This window comes from Micromys minutus (genome assembly GCF_963924665.1).
Source record: "Micromys minutus genome assembly, chromosome: 28".
NCBI lineage: Eukaryota > Metazoa > Chordata > Mammalia > Rodentia > Muridae > Micromys > Micromys minutus.
Window position 1 is genome coordinate 393,182 of NC_137963.1, and position 20,141 is coordinate 413,322.

The 20,141-nt window shown below is 39.9% G+C and overlaps 1 protein-coding gene across 1 annotated transcript in view; it reads left to right on the plus strand.

Annotated features, from left to right (window-relative positions):
• Positions 1–20,141, plus strand: part of FREM1 (FRAS1 related extracellular matrix 1) — a gene marked incomplete at its 5' end in the record, with an annotated part of 108,380 nt that overhangs the window by 79,789 nt on the left and 8,450 nt on the right. The window contains 8 exons of the mRNA XM_080939991.1: positions 5,766–5,895; positions 8,008–8,080; positions 12,818–12,967; positions 14,745–14,968; positions 15,559–15,606; positions 15,901–16,047; positions 16,241–16,369; positions 16,877–16,992. Of these exons, the coding sequence (XP_080796117.1) occupies positions 5,766–5,895; positions 8,008–8,080; positions 12,818–12,967; positions 14,745–14,968; positions 15,559–15,606; positions 15,901–16,047; positions 16,241–16,369; positions 16,877–16,992 (1,017 nt within the window). The remainder of the gene's footprint in view (positions 1–5,765; positions 5,896–8,007; positions 8,081–12,817; positions 12,968–14,744; positions 14,969–15,558; positions 15,607–15,900; positions 16,048–16,240; positions 16,370–16,876; positions 16,993–20,141) is intronic.

A 20,141-nucleotide genomic window follows, 5' to 3' on the forward strand; every position in this document is an offset into this window, starting at 1 on the left:
GACAAGCTTGCTCTGTTCTCTGGCTCAACTTGACTGTCCAAATGATCTACAGAGCTTAACCAAGGTACATACGGCCCACAGTACTCATTGAAAACATCATTGTAGACCAGAGAATGAAGCCAATGTACATCAATGCATCCATGTAATTTTCTTAGTATATGTTCCATGTGGCCTTCTTTATGAGAGAGAAAGAGGGCGAGAAAGACACACACACATACAGAGACAGAGTGGGGGAGAGGGAGGGAGGGGGGAGAGAGAGAGAGAGAGAGAGAGAGGGAGAGAGGGAGAGAGAATAAGAGTTGGTCCCCTTGGCCCTTCTCATTCATTCGTTTCTATGACCACTGATTCTTGTCCTCTCTGGCAACTGCACCCAGCTGTTCTATTACTAAGTCTTGGCCTCAGAAGAGAAAAGTCAAAAGCAACGTAAAAAGAAAGGTATTTCTATTGGGCAACCTTTAAAGCATTTAAACTGCTTTTATGAAACACCTTGTAAGGGGAGAGGTTGAGGACATTTGTTCCCTCATGCCTGCACGTTGTCTACAGCCCAGAGTTAACATGCTTATCCCCAGTCTAGGGCTATGGAAAGCACAGAGGAAGGAAAAGAAAATGGCACTTATTAAGCACCCACTGTGTACAGGTGCTTTGTACACATTAACTAATTCTAATTTTAATGATTTGACATGAGTGTAATTCTCCTCATTTTAACATAATGAAAACTGAAGCCTACAGAGCCAGAAGAACTGACCGCATTCCCACACTAATGAACGCTTGCAAGGTGTGCTTGACTCCAAAGGGCTTGTTTGCTCCACTCACTCTGCTGCCTCTTGGCTAACCACTCCCCATTATCAAGAGAAAATGAAAACTAGGAAACACAGGTGTTCAAAGTATGAGGTTATCAGGCTTAATAGCTCTAATTCTGAATTGATTGATAAACCTTAGAATGCTTAGAAAAATATATATTTTAGCATTTCAATTTTCTGAAGTCAGATGTTACTTTATTCTGAGTGACAACCTAGTTATAGGAATAACGACCTAATCACAATTTCAGCTTCTCTGAAACCCGTTACTGAGAAGCTCACCATATTTAATGAACACTCATGGATGTTCATTAACTCCTTTGAAGTATGGCATGCCTTTAGTATGCTTTGAGAAGTGAGGAAACTGAGGCATGAAGAGGCTAAAGCACTGTTATTAACCTAGATTGTTGACCCAGATCCCAAACTGATGTTCTAACCCTGAGTGCTTCTTTCTGTTTGTTGCTCCTTCATATACATGAGTCTCATAGCTACAAAATAAAATGCCAAAAAAATACATTGTTTTTAAATTGTAGAACAGGCTCTCTCACCACTGACAACACTTTTGGCATATAGGAAAGCACAATTCTTTGTCATAGGTCAATGTCCCATGCACAACAGCTAAGCAGCATCTCTAGCTAGCTACACCCACAAATGCCAGGGCCACCCTCCTGCTTGTGACAGTCACTAGTGTCTTCTGATATACATAGTGTTGAGAACTACAACATGCCTCAGAGAATAACATACATGCCCAGTTAAAAAAATATGCTTTACAGCATACATGGGCTGGTCCATAGCCCTTTACATATGTAGCACAGGACTGCCTTGTCTGGCCTCAGTGGGAAAGGATGCTCTTAATCCTGTAGAAACTTGGTGGCCCGGGAAAGGTGCTGCTAGCAGGGTGAGGTAGAAGTGAGTGGGTGGGGGAGCACCCTCTCAGAAGCAAAGGGGAGGGGGGTGAAGAACTCATGGAGGAAGGACCAGGAAGGGGGCATCATTTGGAATGCAAATAAATAAAATAATTTTTAAAATTAAAAAGAAAGGAATCACACATTTGAAGATCAGAAAAAAAAGAAACTGTTTTGATGATGAACACTTCTATTGGCATCCTTCTTTCTAGTGAGGTCAGAATAATGGGTGGTTAAAAAGGTTTTGATTAAGTTGGAGTTACAAAGAACATGTGAGAATTATTTTCAAGATGTATAAAAGATGCTGGAAAAGGACATCTCAGCTCAGGAAACAGCACCGTGGACAGATAGTTGCTAGGTACTCTTTGCCACTTTTTGTCTTCCAGACTCAGCAAGTTGAGCTGCCATACATAGAGAAGCAAAGGCTGTTCCCATAGAGCATGGCTTAGTACCCAAAAATCTAGATAGTGTGCTATGCATGAAAACATAAACCAGGATAGGGGTGATTGAAGAAAATGAAAATTTGGCAAAGAATCTGCAATGTTAAATGAGGTGTCCAAACACCTTTTCTGTGTGTCTGACAACTTCAAGCTGAGTGGCAGAGGGACCAGCATAATCTGGCTTCAGTGTCTTCTGTTTACAAATGTGGTTCTTGAAGACCAAAACTTAGCTTTTACTTAGAAAAGTTCCTCTGCTGTGATGAGCATCCCCAGACTGGTAGCTCTCAGCTGAAGTGTTGCAGTAAATATTAAAAGGATGTCTTATGGTATTATTGGCCCCCACGGTCTCACTTAGTGGACGCTGCTCCAATGTGGAGCTGAGTGCACAGACTCTGTCACTCAGTCCGAAAGCCACTCTCTTCGAAAGTGTTACCTTCCCAGGTGGCTCACTCCACCCACCCTGTTGCTTCTGTCCCCGATGAATATGGCCACCCTGGAGTGTTTTTTTACCCCACCACCCGGCACAAACATGACTCCAAAGCCCAGTCAATTTATATACTAAATTCTCAATCTACAAACCCTCTACACAATAAACTTACACCCAATGGACAAAGATATAAACTGCCCTTCTATATGAGATAAAAGACCCACAGAAACTCTTAGAAATAATAATAACAACAAACTTATCAAGCTAGAGATATGCCAAGAGAAACAAACATACATGTCTGCCTCCATCGTGTCTCTGCCTACTGCCTCCACTTCCGTTCCTTGACCTTTCCCCACTTATCTCCCTCCTGTCCAATCAATTATCGCTTTAACACAAATCTACAATCTTTCCTCCCAGGGGTCATCTGAAAAGTCTGTACATAGTTTTGACGGTTGTGAGCAGGGTAAAGTACAAAACTATGTCCCCTAAAAGAGAAATTGAAGGTGCTGCTATACCTTTCAGAGCCCAGGCTGCCTCCCACAGTAAGAATACTTTACTGTGAAACCCACAGTGTGAGTTGAAGCCCTGACCTAAGAGCTCCTGCCCATCAAATTAAAAGGTTCACTAGCTGTGTTTAATACAAGGTACCTTGTTAACCAATGTCTCTGCCCATAGAATACACTCTACTCAATAGTAAGAAGAGGGTCCCTTAGATGTGAAAACATCAGTCCAACCTTATCTACACAATGTCTACATACACAGAACTTGCAGATAGTTCTTATAGGTTCCTAGATCTGAATGTCTACCTAATACCAAACCTAAAATCATGTGGATTCTTGCAGGGAGAATTCCAAATTGGTTGGCTACATCATTTCCTTCTCCTTTCCCAAGTATTTGTTTAAGAATAGAAGAATCATTGCAAATACATTACTTAAAAAAAAAAAAAAACAAAAAGAATTCACATTCAGAACACATTACACTTACCCTGTGGGTATAGTATAGGAGGCTTTATTTTAAAAAAATATTTTTTTTTCTGGAAAATCTATATATTGGGTTAAGTTTCATAACTTTTCAACAGATTGTTATTATGTATGGTGATTAGTTTTAAGAAAAATAAATATTGGACATTGTTTGGTGACCATCTTTACCTACAGGCATGGCACTAATCCAGGAGGTTCATCTGGAAAATACACATACACACCCCTAATCACTGAGACTTTTTTTTTATCTAGATCAGCAACCTTATTGCACTGTTAGAGAGTAAGGCTGTGGGGTCTGCATGGTGGCATTAATTCCTGTTTACAAAGCTAAGTATAAGCCATGGGTAGCAGTGCAGAACTCAGCTTTGGAACTCACTTGACTTTTAGGAGACTCAGCTCAAATCTGTCCACATATATTGGTTTCCCAATTTATTCCACTGTCTTCTCCCTGAATAACTTTTTTTTTAACCTGGATCCTTTGGAATTCTTTGCAACTTGTCATTTTTATTGGCATTTGAATTAACCTTATTAACTATTATTTTATTACATTTTAAGCATAGTTATTTTTTCAATCTCTTGATCTATCTCATGCTAGGCTTAAATTCTGTTGCATCAAATACCAATGGATGAACCAATATTTCTTATATAATAACACATTTCAGGTCATTTTTATGATATCCAGCATACAGTAGCAATGTTTCATAACTATTGAATAAACATGTATCTGTATAAAGTGCATATCTTATCATGGGCCCTATAGTAAGTCTATGCTATAGTGTCAGTCCACCCCAGACCATTATGCTTGGGCAAACCAATACTACTGGATTTATTTTGTTGGTAAACTTTGTATAATGTGACCCCCTAAGTTCTTTAGATGACAACCATTAAATATGACAATTTCCATCAAATGTCAGATTTATTCATGGTACATCAGAACTATTTATAAATCATATTCAGCTGTATACAGTTGCCCCTCTGTGTCACAGGAGTTTTGTAGATATAACCAATAATAATTCAAAATTACTTATTACAGAATTATGTCATGCTGAATGCACAGACCCCCTTTCTTGTCATTAACAATATAGTAAATCAGCCATTTACACAGGACCTATGCTATATTTGCTATTGTCCATCATCTAGAGATGAAGTATCACATACCAAAGAATGTGTGTAGGTGTGTGCTATCTTTAGGCTGTATGCTATATACAGGCTGTATATCCACACTGTTTGCTATGTGCAGGCAGTGTGAGACTTGAATGTCTACACATGCTGCCATTCGCAGTGGGTCCCACTTTTCTGTGGACACTGAAGGAGGATCAGGATTTCACCCAAACTGCCCACTATTGTGTCTCTTTCACATGCACAGAAAGAGGAGCAGGAGTTAGGAACAAAGCATGCAGACACTTAAATTCCTAAGCACATCCTGGACATAACTTTCCATTGAAGTGTACCCAGGTTCAGAGATCTTCCTAAAATGAACAGACTCTTGAAGACTCTTCATGCCTTCTGGTTTCTTTCCCTTCACACACACTCAGATTTGAGCCTCTGCCTCATCACTAACAACTGTGGGATTTGGAAATTCTTTTTATTGTATTTTACTTATAAAATAGAATTTAGAATATTTTCTATGTTCCCTCACAAGGACGTTATAATGATCAAAGAAGAAAATGCAAAAGTTAATCATGAATAAATATTCCAAATAATTGTGAGGGATTTCTGTCACTGGCATGGATTCACCAAACTGACATTGGGACATGGATGGAACTCAGTGTTCAATCTCCCATCTATATGACCATACTGAGGGACATTCTCATGGGTTACCTAATGATGTCCTTTCTTTCTTTCTTTCTTTCTTTCTTTCTTTCTTTCTTTCTTTCTTTCTTTCTTATCTTTCTTTCTTCTTCTTCTTCTTTTTCTTCTTCTTCTTCTTCTTCTTCTTCTTCTTCTTCTTCTTCTTCTTCTTCTTCTCCTCCTCCTCCTCCTCCTCTTCCCCCTCCTCCCCCCTCCTCCTCCTCCTCTTCTTCTTCTTCTGTTTCTGCTTCTTCTTCTTCCTCTTCTTTTCCTTCTCCTCCTCCTCCCCTCCTCCTCCTCCTCCTCTTCCTCCTCCCCTCCTCCTCTTCCTCTTCTTCTTTTTTCTTTTTTTCTCTTCCTCCTTCTTTTATTTATTTATTTATTCATTTATTCATTTACTTACTTACTTACTTATTCATTCACAGCTTGGAGCTGAAATGGTCGTATATCGAATGGTCCCAGACTGAATATGAGGTCTGTGAGAATGTGGGCTTATTGCCCTTGGAAGTCACCAGAAGGGGATATTCCATGGACTCAGCCTTTGTGGGCATAGAGGTAACAACTCTAAAATGCAAATAATGTTGCTGGTTAGAGCCTTCAATGATCTTCTTAGAAAAATTTAGAATGGCCAAGAAAAACACAGACAAGGGGTGGAGGGGTGGCGTCCCTATATGTCAGAGAGTCCAAGTATACAACATCTTTGTCCCCCAGTCTTTCAGTGAATTCCTAGATAATATTTAAAATCCACTGGTTTGGGTTTTGAAATCTGGCTATTTCTACACATTCTTTACCTTTCAAGTTTGATTTCTCAGAAAGAAATATCTAACCTAGTGGATCTGTGTTAAATTCCACCTTGGACTGTGTATACAGCTCCTATCAGATGCCTAAAGCAGTGACCAGTTGTGAATGAAACAGGATTACTTTCTATGCCTCAATGGATAAGGTAAAACGGGAAGCATAAACCTAGCTTGAGGTGTAGCCACATCATGCAGAAGTAGAAGGGCACGTTGGGACAGTCATCTGAAGGGTAGAGTCCTCATATGGACACAATTTGCTACCCTTCCCATAGGTTGGAGCACTACCTAAGCCCTTCCAGAAAGTGGGCTCTTAGAGCAAGGTATGTGCTTTGATGGGAAACAAAAGAGACTCCTCCCTACTCAGTCACTGGGATGAGCCTCTGGGTGAGGTGGCATCTCTGTTAGCAGAAGTTATGTTGAATTAAAATTGCCTCAAAAGTGTTTAGGTCTACATTACCACTCATCTTGACACATAGAAAGAACTTATATAGGACTTTAATCTCCATAAAAAGTTGTATGTTCCTGACAGCTGAGTGTGCAGGCCTTCATCAAGTATAGTGCCTGAGACTTTGGGGACTGCTTGATATAGGGTATATATAATCTGCCATCTTATGTAAGATTTTATGGGCTACTTGACTGAGAAGAGAGAGAAGGCATTCTTTGCCCTGTGCTGTTTGTCCTTGGTGAATTGCGTCCCTTCACCTGATGTCTCTTTCCAAACACCTTGCCTCAGACATGATTTTCCCACCTAGGATTCTGTAAACTCGGTGGTGGTAAATACTAGGTAATTGCATATGTGAGAACCATGCAGACAAATGTAACTTCCAGCATATGGTGGATGCAGGTGTACAATGGGCTGCCTTTTCCCAGCAAAAGCTGGTTCAGGGGGGAGCCTTGGCACTGAACACTGAAGACAAAGAACAAATGGAAGCCTAAGAGGTAATCCCTTCTTCAGCAAGATGCTCCTAGACAGAATCATTAACCTATTAGCATCTTGGCTGGAAATAGAGACAATGTTGGACACCACAGGAATAGATGGGCATTTAAGAGGTTCAAGTTGCACCTTTTGTTCCTTTTACCGTCTTAACCATCTTCAGCATCTTAAATATGTGTAAAATAAACAACTACCTGGGGTCTCTCTCAGTGGCACATAACAAGCTCACCACAGACTTGTTTTTTAATCAGACATGTAGGCTTTCCTTGGGTGTCTAAGACCATGGCTTTGGATGTGTCTTTGGATTTTAGACCTGGATCAGGGACCCAGTGGAACAGTCAGTAGTCAAGTTAGACCAGGGTAATTTTCCCTCTGTATGTCTTTCATAACTGTGGGTCCTGTTCTAGTTTGACTATGCATAGCTGCTTACCAGGTCCTTCAGCCCCACAAAGCTAGTACAGAGTGATGGGTTCAAGGCAGGAAAGCAACATTCAGGGCTTGCTTGGTTAGTCTGGCCTGAGGGACCTCTGTGTCCTGGAGCTTGCAGGGGTCTTCAGAGCTGGCTGATAGTGTACAAACTCTCTGGGCCTCCTGAGTTTCCTTCTCCCTTCCCCTGTTTCTTCTCCATTTTATGACCAAGGGAGGAATAAAATGGCTCTCATAACAAAGAGAACAATAATGTTGTAAACTTTATTCTAAGTATTCCAATAACTGGATATTTTTAAAAGGAGAAACAATCAGCTAACTTAAGGGGGAAAAGCATTCAACAGAGCCTGAACCCAAAATGGTTTATTACAATTCTAAAAATCTTACCTAATATTAAAAACATATTTAAGACCATGAGTTTATTCTGGTATAGGAATCAGGAGAGTAAGCATTTCTGTAGTGTAGAATATTTACTTTTATTTCTTAAATGACTTTTTTTTTCCTACTAAGGTTAACCAAGTGTCAGCTATAGTTGGAAAAGATTTTACTGTCACTCCATCCAAACTGCTTCAATTTGACCCAGGTACGTTTTGTGTTTATGGTTTGTTTCATGTTCCATAAGCAATCTGGAGATTGCTGAGAACACAGGATATTATGCAATTTCAGCCATCTAGAGAATCATCAAAGAGTTGTACCAGTCTTTTCCCAACAGACGCGTTTGGCCTGAAGTTCTGCTCTTACATATAGTCTTATCACAAGTGAATGTTTGTTTAGATTGAGAACAAAGATTATAGCAAATGATAAACATAAAAATTATCAAAGTAAATATTCAAAACAATCCAGAAAGGTAAAGTAATTTAAACATTATAACATAATGTTAATTTAATTGTCCACATATTTTGGTAGGGATTTTTCAAATGTTATGATTCTACAGATTCCTAAAAGGAATTCCTAAATGATTTCTTTTGAAATAAGTTGTCATAATATGCTTCCAGAGAAAATCATGATTTCATTGGATAGTACTTACTTTGATTTAAACTTATGGAAAATTTTTGCTAGATACCAAAAAGTAAAATGTCTTCTCCTGAAGTTGTTCTACTGTATGCAACATATAGACATGAAAATATTTGCCAACAGAACTTTGGAACCCAAAGTGAAAGCCATTGTTCTGGGTAAAGAAAATGCTGGAAGACTTCCTAGGAGAGGCAACATTCTAGTAGGGAGGAGGAAGAGGAGGATGGGGGAAGAGAAGAAGGAGGAAGAGGAGGAAGGCTGAAGCACTAATACAAAAGTGCCTCGTACTTCTGGAGAAGTCTGTCTTAATGCTGAACACTATCCCTCAAGGCTCTCCTGTGGGTGGGTTTAACTGCCTCCTTGTTCTTCATGGCTCTCCCTCCTCCCCTATGGTCTGTAACAGACCTGGGTCACTCACCCAAGAACAAATGGGAAAATGCTGGAGAAGTGGCCAGGGCTTGCAGCTTTGTACTCCAGGGCTGCACTTTGATGACATTCTGCCCAGTGTAAGCTCAGAAAAGTGACTGAATATCATCACCATCCCCAAACTGGCAATCGTACTATTAGGAGAGGAATGTCTTTATGCTGTTCACAAAACAAGAAGCATGACATATGAAGATTATATTGTTTTTCTATAACTGAGTGTCACAAACTGAGTGGTTTTAAACACTGACATTGCATTACAGTTTGAGAGGCTGTTCAATCCTAAACCAACGTGTGGGTCTGTGAAGGAGAATCTCTCCTGTCTCTTTCTTTTGTGCCTTTTGAGGTTTTCTGGTGATCTTTGCTGGTTCTGGCTCCAGCTCTCTCTCCCTAGTCCTTGTCTTCACCTCACATGGTGCTCTCCCTATGGATAGATTCTCTCTCATCATAAGGACCCAGATGATCTTAAGGAGCTGTCTTGTTCCACTATGACATCAAGCTAATTCATACCATGCCATCGCCCCATTTATAAATGAGGTCACATTGTGAGGTCCCAGCAGTTAGGAAGGCCTCACAATAGAAGCTGTGGGGGATACAATTCAGCCTATAACATTGAACCTTAAATTTGACATGCAACAATTCAGATATTCTTGTTAGCCTCCTTCCGTGTTCTTTAGCTTTCTAACATGGGTGAGTAGGTTTTCTAGGCTGATCGCATTATTGTTGCTCTGTGTTCAATGTTTATCCTCAGGCTTCTGCAGGTTCCTTCATCCTCTGCTCTACCACGGAAGGGTTAATGTTCTTTTTGTCCTCCTTTTTAAAGGACTTGTTTGAAAGTCGATCATTTTTGCCAAATGCCCTTTTTATTACCCATGGCTGTTTGTTGCAAGTTAGGTTTTTCAGCAGCCCACCAGGTGCTCTGTTTGGGTTTAGAGGAACTAGAATGTATCACACTAGGGGAGACTCAGATATTTATCTGAGTGGAGATTCCGCTGCATAAGATAAATGCCCGTTTGTGTAGAAGAGTTTACGTGCTGTTTTGATAGCTACTAATGACTTCTGGGGCTCCCAAATGGTCTCGGGATTTTAAGGATTGTTTATTGAGAAATGATATAAGCACCTTTTATAAATTTTTTTAAAGCCACATGATTGGCTGCCCCTGATTTTAGAATTTATTAAACCAGAAATAATTTTGTATCATGAAGCCTTACTTTAAAGAATTAAAAAAAAAAAAAAAACCTCCACATCCACAGGTCCTATAAATGTTTATATACTTTCATACTGTAAATCCTTGCTTCTTTTAGATGTCCCCAGTTCCAAACTGTCACTGTGGCCTGGAGCATCTATTCATTTCTCTGAAAATATTAGCTTCCCTGATAGAGAAACAGAGCGAATCCTCCAGTCCATAGGTTACTGTGAGACTGAAGATCTCTTACTGGGGAGGGATGAAGGCTTGCCTGTAGCACTTCACCAAACTTTGCAAACAGGAATCCTGAGAAAACGTTCAGCAGTTGTGACCTGAAGTGCTTTTCTAAGGAAAACAAGTGACTTTCTTTAATTTGTGTCCCTGAGAGATTTGATGCTTTCTTAATCAAATCATCATTCTGAAACGTCAAAATGTTTTCCAAAGGAACAGCTCTGTAATTTGGCATTTACTGGAAAATATTGAGAAAATGTCTCTCAACAGAGAAATCTGCTTTGTAGGAAAATATCCAGGAACTAGTTTTCTCTATAAGATGAGTGTGTTTTTATGACTGGACAGCTCTTCCTCACTCCAGTACCTTTTGTTTTCTGGAAACAGGGGAAAGGGCAGTTCAAGCCTCCTGGAAACTCAGATATATCTCAGGGAGTTAAAGTACACTTTACATCTGGAAAGTGGAGGAAGTGAGGGACCAAACAACAGCAGTGAAAATCCTATTCACAGTCTCGTTAACCTGAGATGGTGACCTCCACACCTGGGAGACTTGAAACCAAGTTGAAATGTAGGTCAGCAAATCAGAAGCTCTTGAAAGAACTCAGACAGGATCTCTTTCACCAATTGGTTTTGTTCCATAAGATCCAGCAGCAACTTTAAAAGCCTTTTTGTTTTGTTTGTTTAAAAGTGATACTATCATTTTTTTTCTAATTTTTTTTTCAAATAGGAGGGCAACTGAGACATGGAAATATGCTTCTATATGCTAGCTTTTTATTTAAATTGTACTTAACTTTATGATGCTTGGTGGTCAGAACAATTCTCTGAATATTAACAATCTCAGCCTTCCAATTTTCACCACTGTCTCTACCATCCCAGAGTCTCTGAGTATCCAGCCTCACAGAGAAACTCTCAGATATTGGCATTCAATAGGCGTCCTGGGGCCAATCCTCCTGGGTAACCTAAGACAATTCATCTTGTTTCCTCCCAAAACTTTCAAACTCCTTTAGGTCAGAGCTTGGCTTTTGCTGTATGTCTGGTGTTCTTCATAGCTTCTAATGGGGAGGTAAACACTTAGGAATAAAACATACATTTGGTGAACCTACTCGTCCATTTGGGAGATGGGAATTAATTAATATTTTATATTAGATAGTGCAACTTCTGATTTTTCAAAGACTGTAAAAAGTAATCTGAGACCACAGAAGAATTTATAAATTAAGCACCAGCTTGTTCTGTTATCAAAATTATTGCAGATGCCCCCATTTTCCCTCTAAAAGCAGCTCATTTCAGAAGTGAACAATTTTGACGTCCCACTGAATGCTGCAGGGATCGCTGATTCAGCCATAAAATCTATACGAGACATCCTTTTGAGAAGGTGGCTGTAATGTAGATGACACAGTTACAGACATGTCCGTATGCAAGCAAAAAGTCAGTTTTCAGAAAAGAAGGCTGGGAAACAGTGCTTAGCCACTGTATAGAGAAAGACATAGATATGAAAGCACCCATATGCAGGGGAGGCAGAACAGACTTCCAAGCTTTGCTCTAGAGCCTAAACTGTAAACTTACTGGTCTTTGTCCCCTATCTTAGCCTCTCACACCACCAAACAGCTTTCACCTTTCTTACCTCTGCCTTCAGCTTCACTTCTAAGTAAGTACAGGAAGATGTATTACAGTTCCCATCACAGAAACTGCTGAGGATTGAACAGTTTCAGAAGAGTCTTCCAGCCTGAATACTTTGTGTCTCTGACTTGGATTTGCCTTCCATCCTGATGGGACAGATTGGCTGGGATATCTTAGCAAATGAAAACTTGTGTTAAGTTCAGAAGATTATGTGGAAGAAACTTGTTTGTACTCCATGATAGAAACAGAGAGGGGAAATGGAGGCTGGACCAGTCTGTGTGTACAATCCCCAGCCTATACATTCTCTAGGAGAGTATCTAACTGATGAGCGTTGCATCAGCAGAAAAATCAACCATGGGCTATAAGATCTGGGGAGGGATAGCAGCCGATAAAGGCAGCAGTTGGAGTAAATGAATCACTTCAAGGAATCTGTGAGGTGCCTGAAGTACCACCCAATAATCACTTCTGTCTTCTGCACCATCCTAAGATTTTTTTTTGCAACTATTAAGATGTTCGAATTGTAGTAACTATTCTTAGGCACAGAGGGGATGGGGCTGGGAGAAAAATTATGTCTGGGATTTTGTCTACTAATCTTTTTCCCTCCCCCCTGTGTAATGCAGCTTACTTTTTGTTACAGTGTTTGCATTGAAGGCCGGTCATCATTGTCCAGGAACAAATGCGGTCTTTTTATATTATTTGGGAGAACAGCAGGGCCTCAGTGAGCTGGTGGCAGTACAATAGCTCACTCGGCTACTGCAGTCTAGCTGCAGACATGTTAATTAATATATTTCTCTGACACCTAGGTGATTGAAATAGCAATTAAAGAGTAATTAAAATGTTTACTTCTTGTAGGAATGTCAACTAAGATGTGGAATATAGCAATTACCTATGACGGATTAGAGGAAGATGATGAGGTCTTTGAAGTAATTCTGAACTCCCCTGTGAATGCGGTTCTTGGCACACAGACAAAAGCAGCAGTGAAAATTTTGGACTCAAAAGGAGGTATTCTTTTGATCCTCGTCTTGAAATCAGGAGCGGTCCTGGCGCCATGGCTGCTGGCTTGCAGCAGCCAACATGCTTGATAACACCTTCAAATCAAAATGCGTAATTTCTTGTCAAGAAAGCCGCCTCCACCATGACTCCGATTTCTTTATTCTGGTTTGTGCTTCACGTGGCTTTTCCTCCTGCTAAGAGCAATGGCTGTAGCAAAGCAACAAGTCAGTGCCCTGGTTGCTTTTTTTCTAACCATTTGTTGTTCTCACCAAGGGGGAAACAGTGTTGGTGTGAATCTATGGACAATTATTTCCCCCCCTGAGTTTGCAGGGCTGTAATTATCTTCCTCTGTTAAGGAGAGCTCTCAGTGCCTAAAACAGGAGCCCCCACTGTAGTGTGACCAGGAACATTCTAAGAAGGGAAGGAATTGGGGAAAATAGACGTGAAGATGCAGCTGGCTGGGGATTCGGGGGCAGCTGGAGAATACTAATGAATGACTTGGTGAGGCAGAGCCAACCAATTCTGGGAAGAGCCTGCTAGAGAGCAACCTACAAATAAAATGGAAAGCAAAGCCCTTGGCGCTCTGAAGTTTTGTTCTGCCAAAGTGCTTCTGCTTCTGGTTCCTTATCTTTATGACATTTTATGTATCCAGGGTGACACTCCATTTCACGCCTTTCTTTTTTTGCTTGTCATACCCTGTGATCTGCATTTTTTCCTTACCTGTAATCTAGTGTCCTCTTGCTCACCCTATAATGAAAGTGGATGCTGTCTTCTTTGCTCTGTACACCCACATTTCCCTGACTTATCTCATCCCTTCTTTTCCCTCACCATGTGTGCTTCTTTGCCAACAGGAATGTCTGCTCACTTAAGTGTAGGAAATATACACATACAAAAACGCCCTGGACTGGGACTATAGCTCAGCGGCAGAGCACTTGCTTAGCCCAGGAAAGGCTTCGTGCTTGCATCTCTGTGCTGCTAAAAATAGAATAAATATCCAGACAGGTTCTTTTTGGTGGGTTGTTTTTGTTTTCTTGTTAGTGGAGGTTTGTAATTGTGTTTAATTTTTAATTCCTTTTTACTTATGGTATGGTGGGGAGGTCAGAGGACAACCAGTGGGAATCTGTTCTTTCCTATGAAGTGGGTTCCCAAGAATCAAACTCTGGTAATCAGGCTTGGTGGTAAGCATCCTCACCTACTGAGCCATTTCACTGGTTTAGTTTGTTTGTATTTTCTGTGCCTTACCAGAAATATTGATTGATGAGGTTTCTGGTAGAAACTCTCTTCAGAATCACTAGGTTTTTGTCACCTTATAGCCGATTGCAATTTTTTTATAGCTACTTCTTGATCACACACTACTTTTAAACATTTTCAGTTTGTTCATCTAAAAGACTGAAGAAAACCGAATCCTTTCGAAGTGTCGAGAGCAGGGTAGCGCTTGTTCAGTGAATCAGCCTTCCATGTTGATGAGGATCATGGAAGGAGGGAAGTGAGCCGGTTTCCTAAGTGTCTGGCATGATTATTAAACCATGACGATGATTTTCATCTATGATTTGTGGGATGGATTTCATGACTTTATAATCACCCCATCCATGTGCAGAAAGATACTGCTTTCCCAGGTGGAAGCTGATGAAGAGAGGGTGTTTCTGGCAAATGGGAAAAAAGGCAACATCTGGTGGGAAATTCATCCGTCTAGGTTTAATGACAAGCTGTTCCAAGAACTGTGTCAATGCCATCGCTTATGTGTTTGTGTTGTATACTGATCACCTGCCATCTTGCATGCCTCCAGGACGGTGCCATCCTTCAAATCCCTTCAACCAAAGCAAGCACAGCATGTGGGGGAAGGGCCGCTGGCATCTGCTGCCTTCAGGGTCATCCTCACTCACCGCTTCAGGTTCTCCTCATCTGGAAAGAAGGCCTCCTCCTTCTTTCACCAAAGGAGATGCTCTTCAGGGTTTTGATCTCACAGACCTCTCTCAAAGGAAGATGACGCCCCAGGGCAATGGCAAATCAGTAAGGAGATGGAGTGGATATGTGGGGACATGTAATAAGTGTCTTAGACAGCGCAGCACTGTTTGGATTCACGTAATGTGTTCTTTGTGGAGTCATGCAGTGCCTTTTATGTGCAAATGTCATTAAGAGGACCCACTCCACTAGCTGTGCCAAGTGAAGTGGTAGGTACATTCATTCAGCCATGTGAATCCTGCTTTGGTTCCTTTTATGACCAAGATAGATAGGAAACAATCAGCAGTTCTAGAACAAAAGCACATTTAAGTGACCCCCTTGTGTATGGAAGCTAAGATTCCCATAAAGGCACACTCTCATATGAGTGTGCATACGTGTGTATGTGTGTTGCCTGAATCTTTCTGTGCTATAGATGCACTGATAACTAAAGCCACCTCTTCTGTCCAGACTGTCAGAAATCATCATAACCATGAGCTGTGGTTACACATGATGGTTTAAAAAATTCTATTGAACCTGGCATGAAAAAAACTCATGAAATATTCTTTTAAGTTTTTAATTATTAAAGAACCTTACTAAAAGATACTGCTAATCCCTTTTTAAGTCAGCTTTGCACACATACTGTCTTTTGTTGCTTTCAGGTCCTCCCATCTTCTGTTTGTAGAAATGGAACAGACACCATCTACAATGTAAGCATAACAAAGTGCTAAATGTCTTAAGTTCATAGATGTTTTTATGGTGGTGATATTATTGCATTTTTCTCTTTGTCTATTTATCTGAAGTTTTTTTTGAAAAGTTTTTTTTTTTTTAGAATATTGGGTGATTAAAAAATCCTTTTGTCTCTGCTTTGATACTGTATTTGAAATTATTTTATTATTATTATTATTATTATTATTATTATTATCATTATTATTATTAAGAAAAGGTTTGTTCTGTCAGTGCTTATTTTTCTCTCTTTGTTTTTGCTTATTACTTTCCCAAAGTATCACGGTATAGTTTCCTTGAAACTAGAGGGTGAAAAACGGACCAAATTATCCATCGTTAGCCAGCCACAGAGGACAATGAAGGTGGCAGAGCTGCCTCTAGCTGATAAAGTAGAATCCACAACTGACTCACACTTTCTCAGACGGGTATGGAAATCTTTCTTTCCTGTTTGCCTTCCAGCAAACTGTTCCCTAGGCCATAAACACACTAGCTTCACAAAATGGAGCCCAAGTTTGGGGATAATTTGCTTGACACTCTGCCCTGTAAATGAAGACTCAAGGGAGAAAACAATTATCAACTTACATGAAATCAATTCTAATCTGCCACTCTTCCCTACAGGGTCTGTGGCCCTTGTTCCCAAAGAACTGTTCTGTGGAATTAAAGGGACTCTTTCATTTTGAAGGAAGTACCCACAGACTGTATCAATGTGATGGGTTCACCTGGAAAGCCTGGAGCCCCCAAACCAAGGTAGGACTAAGCACCTTTCATGGTAATATGCTGTAGGTGCTTACAGAGTAATTCAACATGTGATTCTCAACTTGTGTGTGTTTTTTCTTATTATACCTGGAAAGTCACAAGGGGAAAAATTGTACAAAGTAACTTTTTAAGATCCAAAATTTAAAGCCAGGAGGTGGTGGTAACTGCATTGAATTCCACCAGAGACAGGTGGATTTCTGAGCTCAAAGTCATTTTGGTCTATAGAGTGAGTTCCAGAATAGCCAGGACTATATAAAGAAATCCTGCCTGGGGGAAAAAAAAACAAACAATTATAATAAGGTCATAAATATAGTATTAGATCAGCTGATTTTGTTTAATTATCAGAATGTTGGCAATTTAAAATTGAACCATCTTTGACTGAGGTGCTCCCTTTCAGTGGGAAGTCATTTATCTCTTAAGATGGGAAATTACAGCTAGGGCTGCCTCTGCAGATTATCAAGTCCATTCAGGTGTGAACACACACAACTGTTTTTGCAGGGGCTGGAGGACAGATCCTGCCCAGTTGGATGGCTTCTTCATTCTGGTTATTGTCACATCTTGATCACAAAGCAGAAAGGCACCTGGACCACAGCTACCCAAGCTTGCAAAGAACTGTAAGGAACCCTACATCACACATGCCTGACACTTTCCTTATTTTCACATGGAACTCTAGGCCTGCATGTGTTATAGAATAAGTATTAAATGTCTAAAGTCAGTCCAGCTTTGTCTAAGGTGCCTAAGGGGAGTTTGTAGTTTGGAGTGGATTTCTGGCTGACTTTGATACTTCTGTTTGCTTAGGTCTTTTCTGTTATGGCTGTACTGGTGCCCCATGCTTTTCTGCTTCCTTTTATCTTTATCTTTTAAAGAAAAAGTCAAAGAACTTTCCTGAGTCAGCCTCACTGTAGGTTCTGGTATTTTCTCATCTCTCTTTGTTCCCCCTTCAAATGACAAACATCCATGCCCATTGATTTTAAGATATTTGGTAATGAAAGGCTTTGGCATCCATCCTCTGGCAGTGTAGGAAGCACTGAAGCCCATAAAACCAGGCAAGTAGGACAAAGTCTCTTTGGGTAATATTCAATAAAAGATGACTTGTGGTCAGATAATGACAACAAAATTCATCTGATCCAGAAGGAATTTAAAACTGCATATGTAGCAATCCTTGACCAACCTTTTTATTTGATAACCTGGATATTATCCAAACAATGTAATTACACTGGTATACATTCTTGTTGAAATTGAGATTACAGTAATTTCTAGTTAATATTGACCATATCTTATACTTTATCAAATTTAAAAGGGTGTGCTCATCAAAAGATACTATTAAGAAAATGAAAGGGTAAACCACATTCAGAAAAAGCTGTTCTTATATTACATATCTGATAAAGCTTTAGGACAGGAGATAAAGCTCCTAAAAATTAATAACAAAAAAAACTGAAATAAGAGCAAATGAGGCTGATGAAGTGGCTCAGCAGGAAAAGCCTGACGACTCATAAAAGGTGGATTGAACCAACTCCGCAAACTTGACCTCTGACCAGTGCACCCATAGCATGTATACAATGACAACAAAATTTTGTGAGTGACTTTGAAACCTCACAAGAAAAAGGACCAATAGGTTTCTAAGTAATTAAAAAGACCCTAAACATCATGAGAGACAAGGTAAGATAAATGAAAACAATTTATACTTATAAATGATTTAAAATCATAAAATTACAAGACCAGTGTCGACAAGGGTATAGAGCAGAGATAATTCTCATGGATTGTTATGCATGAAACCACACAATGAGGTGTCTACTTTGTGGGACTGTATGATAGTTTCTAATTAAGTATGGGTCCTGTAACTTAGTTATTCTATACCTAGCTACTTCATCAAGGGACTAAAACATGTGCTAAAAAATACAAAAGAACTTTACAATTTTATTCATAACAAATGATAACAATGAGGGTCATTTTGTTATTGGTTTTATAAAGGTGCTGGCTATTTTCTCCATCCCTGAGATAGCACATTTATTATGGATAAATAACATATAGGAAGTAGACAGCTTTACACAAGAGATTGCATATAAAGTGATTCCATGTACATGTGTAGGAGAATCTAGTCTGTGCTGCTTCAGTAATAAAGGGTTTTGCCCACAGATTGTCAGAGAACTAGAAACAATCCCTGTAGAAGGGATGAGAAGGGTCTTTGTCTTTGTCTGCATAGTTATTATGTGGATGTAATACCTTTGTCAAAATCCACCAAATTAAATAGTTAATGACCTCTGCATTATTTGTAAACTTCCCTAGTTGTTTTTCTGTTTGGTTTTGTTTTATGAGACAATGCCTCACTATGTTGCCCAGTCTAACCTCTACATCATGGGATCAACTCTCCTGACTCAGCATCCTACTACACCCAATTTTTTGTATAGACATTTTTTCTTTTAAGGATAATAAAGCATTTAAAGCCTAGAAAGGTCAACCACATTTTTGTTTTAGTCACTGGTATATTTTATATTTTAGCTGTAAATAGAGTCATGACAGAAGTTAATCAGTACTTTGGGGGAGGGCAATTATTTGTAAATTGGTAATGTCATCTAAATCCAGACATTTAGAACTTTTAAAGTTAGTATTGTTTAACTTTATATGCTGCCACAATGCTACATGCTGGAGAATAAATGAGACATTCTTTTACTAAAGCAACCAGATAGCTTACATCTATTTGAAGTTCATCTAGGTCAGTGCTTCTCAACTTTACTAATGTTTTGAATTCTTAATACATTTCCTCATGCTGTGATAACCCCTGACCAGAAAATTATTTCATTGCTACTTCCTAACTCTAATTTTGCTCTAATTATGAATCATAGTGTAAATATCTGATATTCAGATGTTCTCAGGCGACCCCTAAGAAAGAAGCATTTGATCCCCAAAGGAGTTGGAACCTACAAGTTGAGAACCATTGAGCTAGGGAATGGCAGGCTGGGGCAGTGTAATTTTTCTTGCCTTTTGCTCCTTGAGAGATCTGGGGTGTTAACCTGAAAGCTGTCAGGGGCTAGCCAGGAGAAAGATGCTTCTTAAAGGAGAGGATCATTACTGGCAAAGGGAGAGCAATGGATGCCCCCAGCACTGGGGGTTGTCAGGAAAGGATTTCTTGGAAAATGTGGACAAACAACACAGAACTTTCCAACTTCAAACTTGAAAGCAGCTTTATTGGTCCATCTTCCATTTAACTGTGGTAGCTCTCAGTGGTTGGATAGAGCCTGACCAGTGACATCAGTCGCTCCCTTCCAGTGATTCCTAAAGAATGCTTAAGTCTGCAGTAAATCAGTCCTCAGTAAGCTTACAGGCTTAGCTGTAAAGAAAATTAATAGTTTATTTGTGTGTGTGGGTTGGGGAGTTGGGGTGAGGGTGGGGGTATTTCAGTTTGGCTCTGGAGGCTAGAGGTCAGGTTAGGATTCTTCCTCAGGCATATTTTTTTTTTTTTTTTTAATTTTTAAAAGATGCAGTCTATCAATGGACCCTGAGGTCACCAATTCAGACTTGCTGGCCATTGAACGCCCACTACTCACTGGTCTCTCTACCTTCCCAGCAGTAGGATTAGAAGCACGCTCCACTGTGCCCAGCTTGTTGATCCTGGGAATCCAAACTCAGGTCCCTGAACTTTTATAGCCATCGCTTTATTGAATGTCTTCTCCCAAACATTCACGATTACCTTTTTTTCCCCTTTTGAACATTTGTTTATTCATTTTCATTGTGTTGGAGAGGAAGCCCAGAGCTTGATAAATTA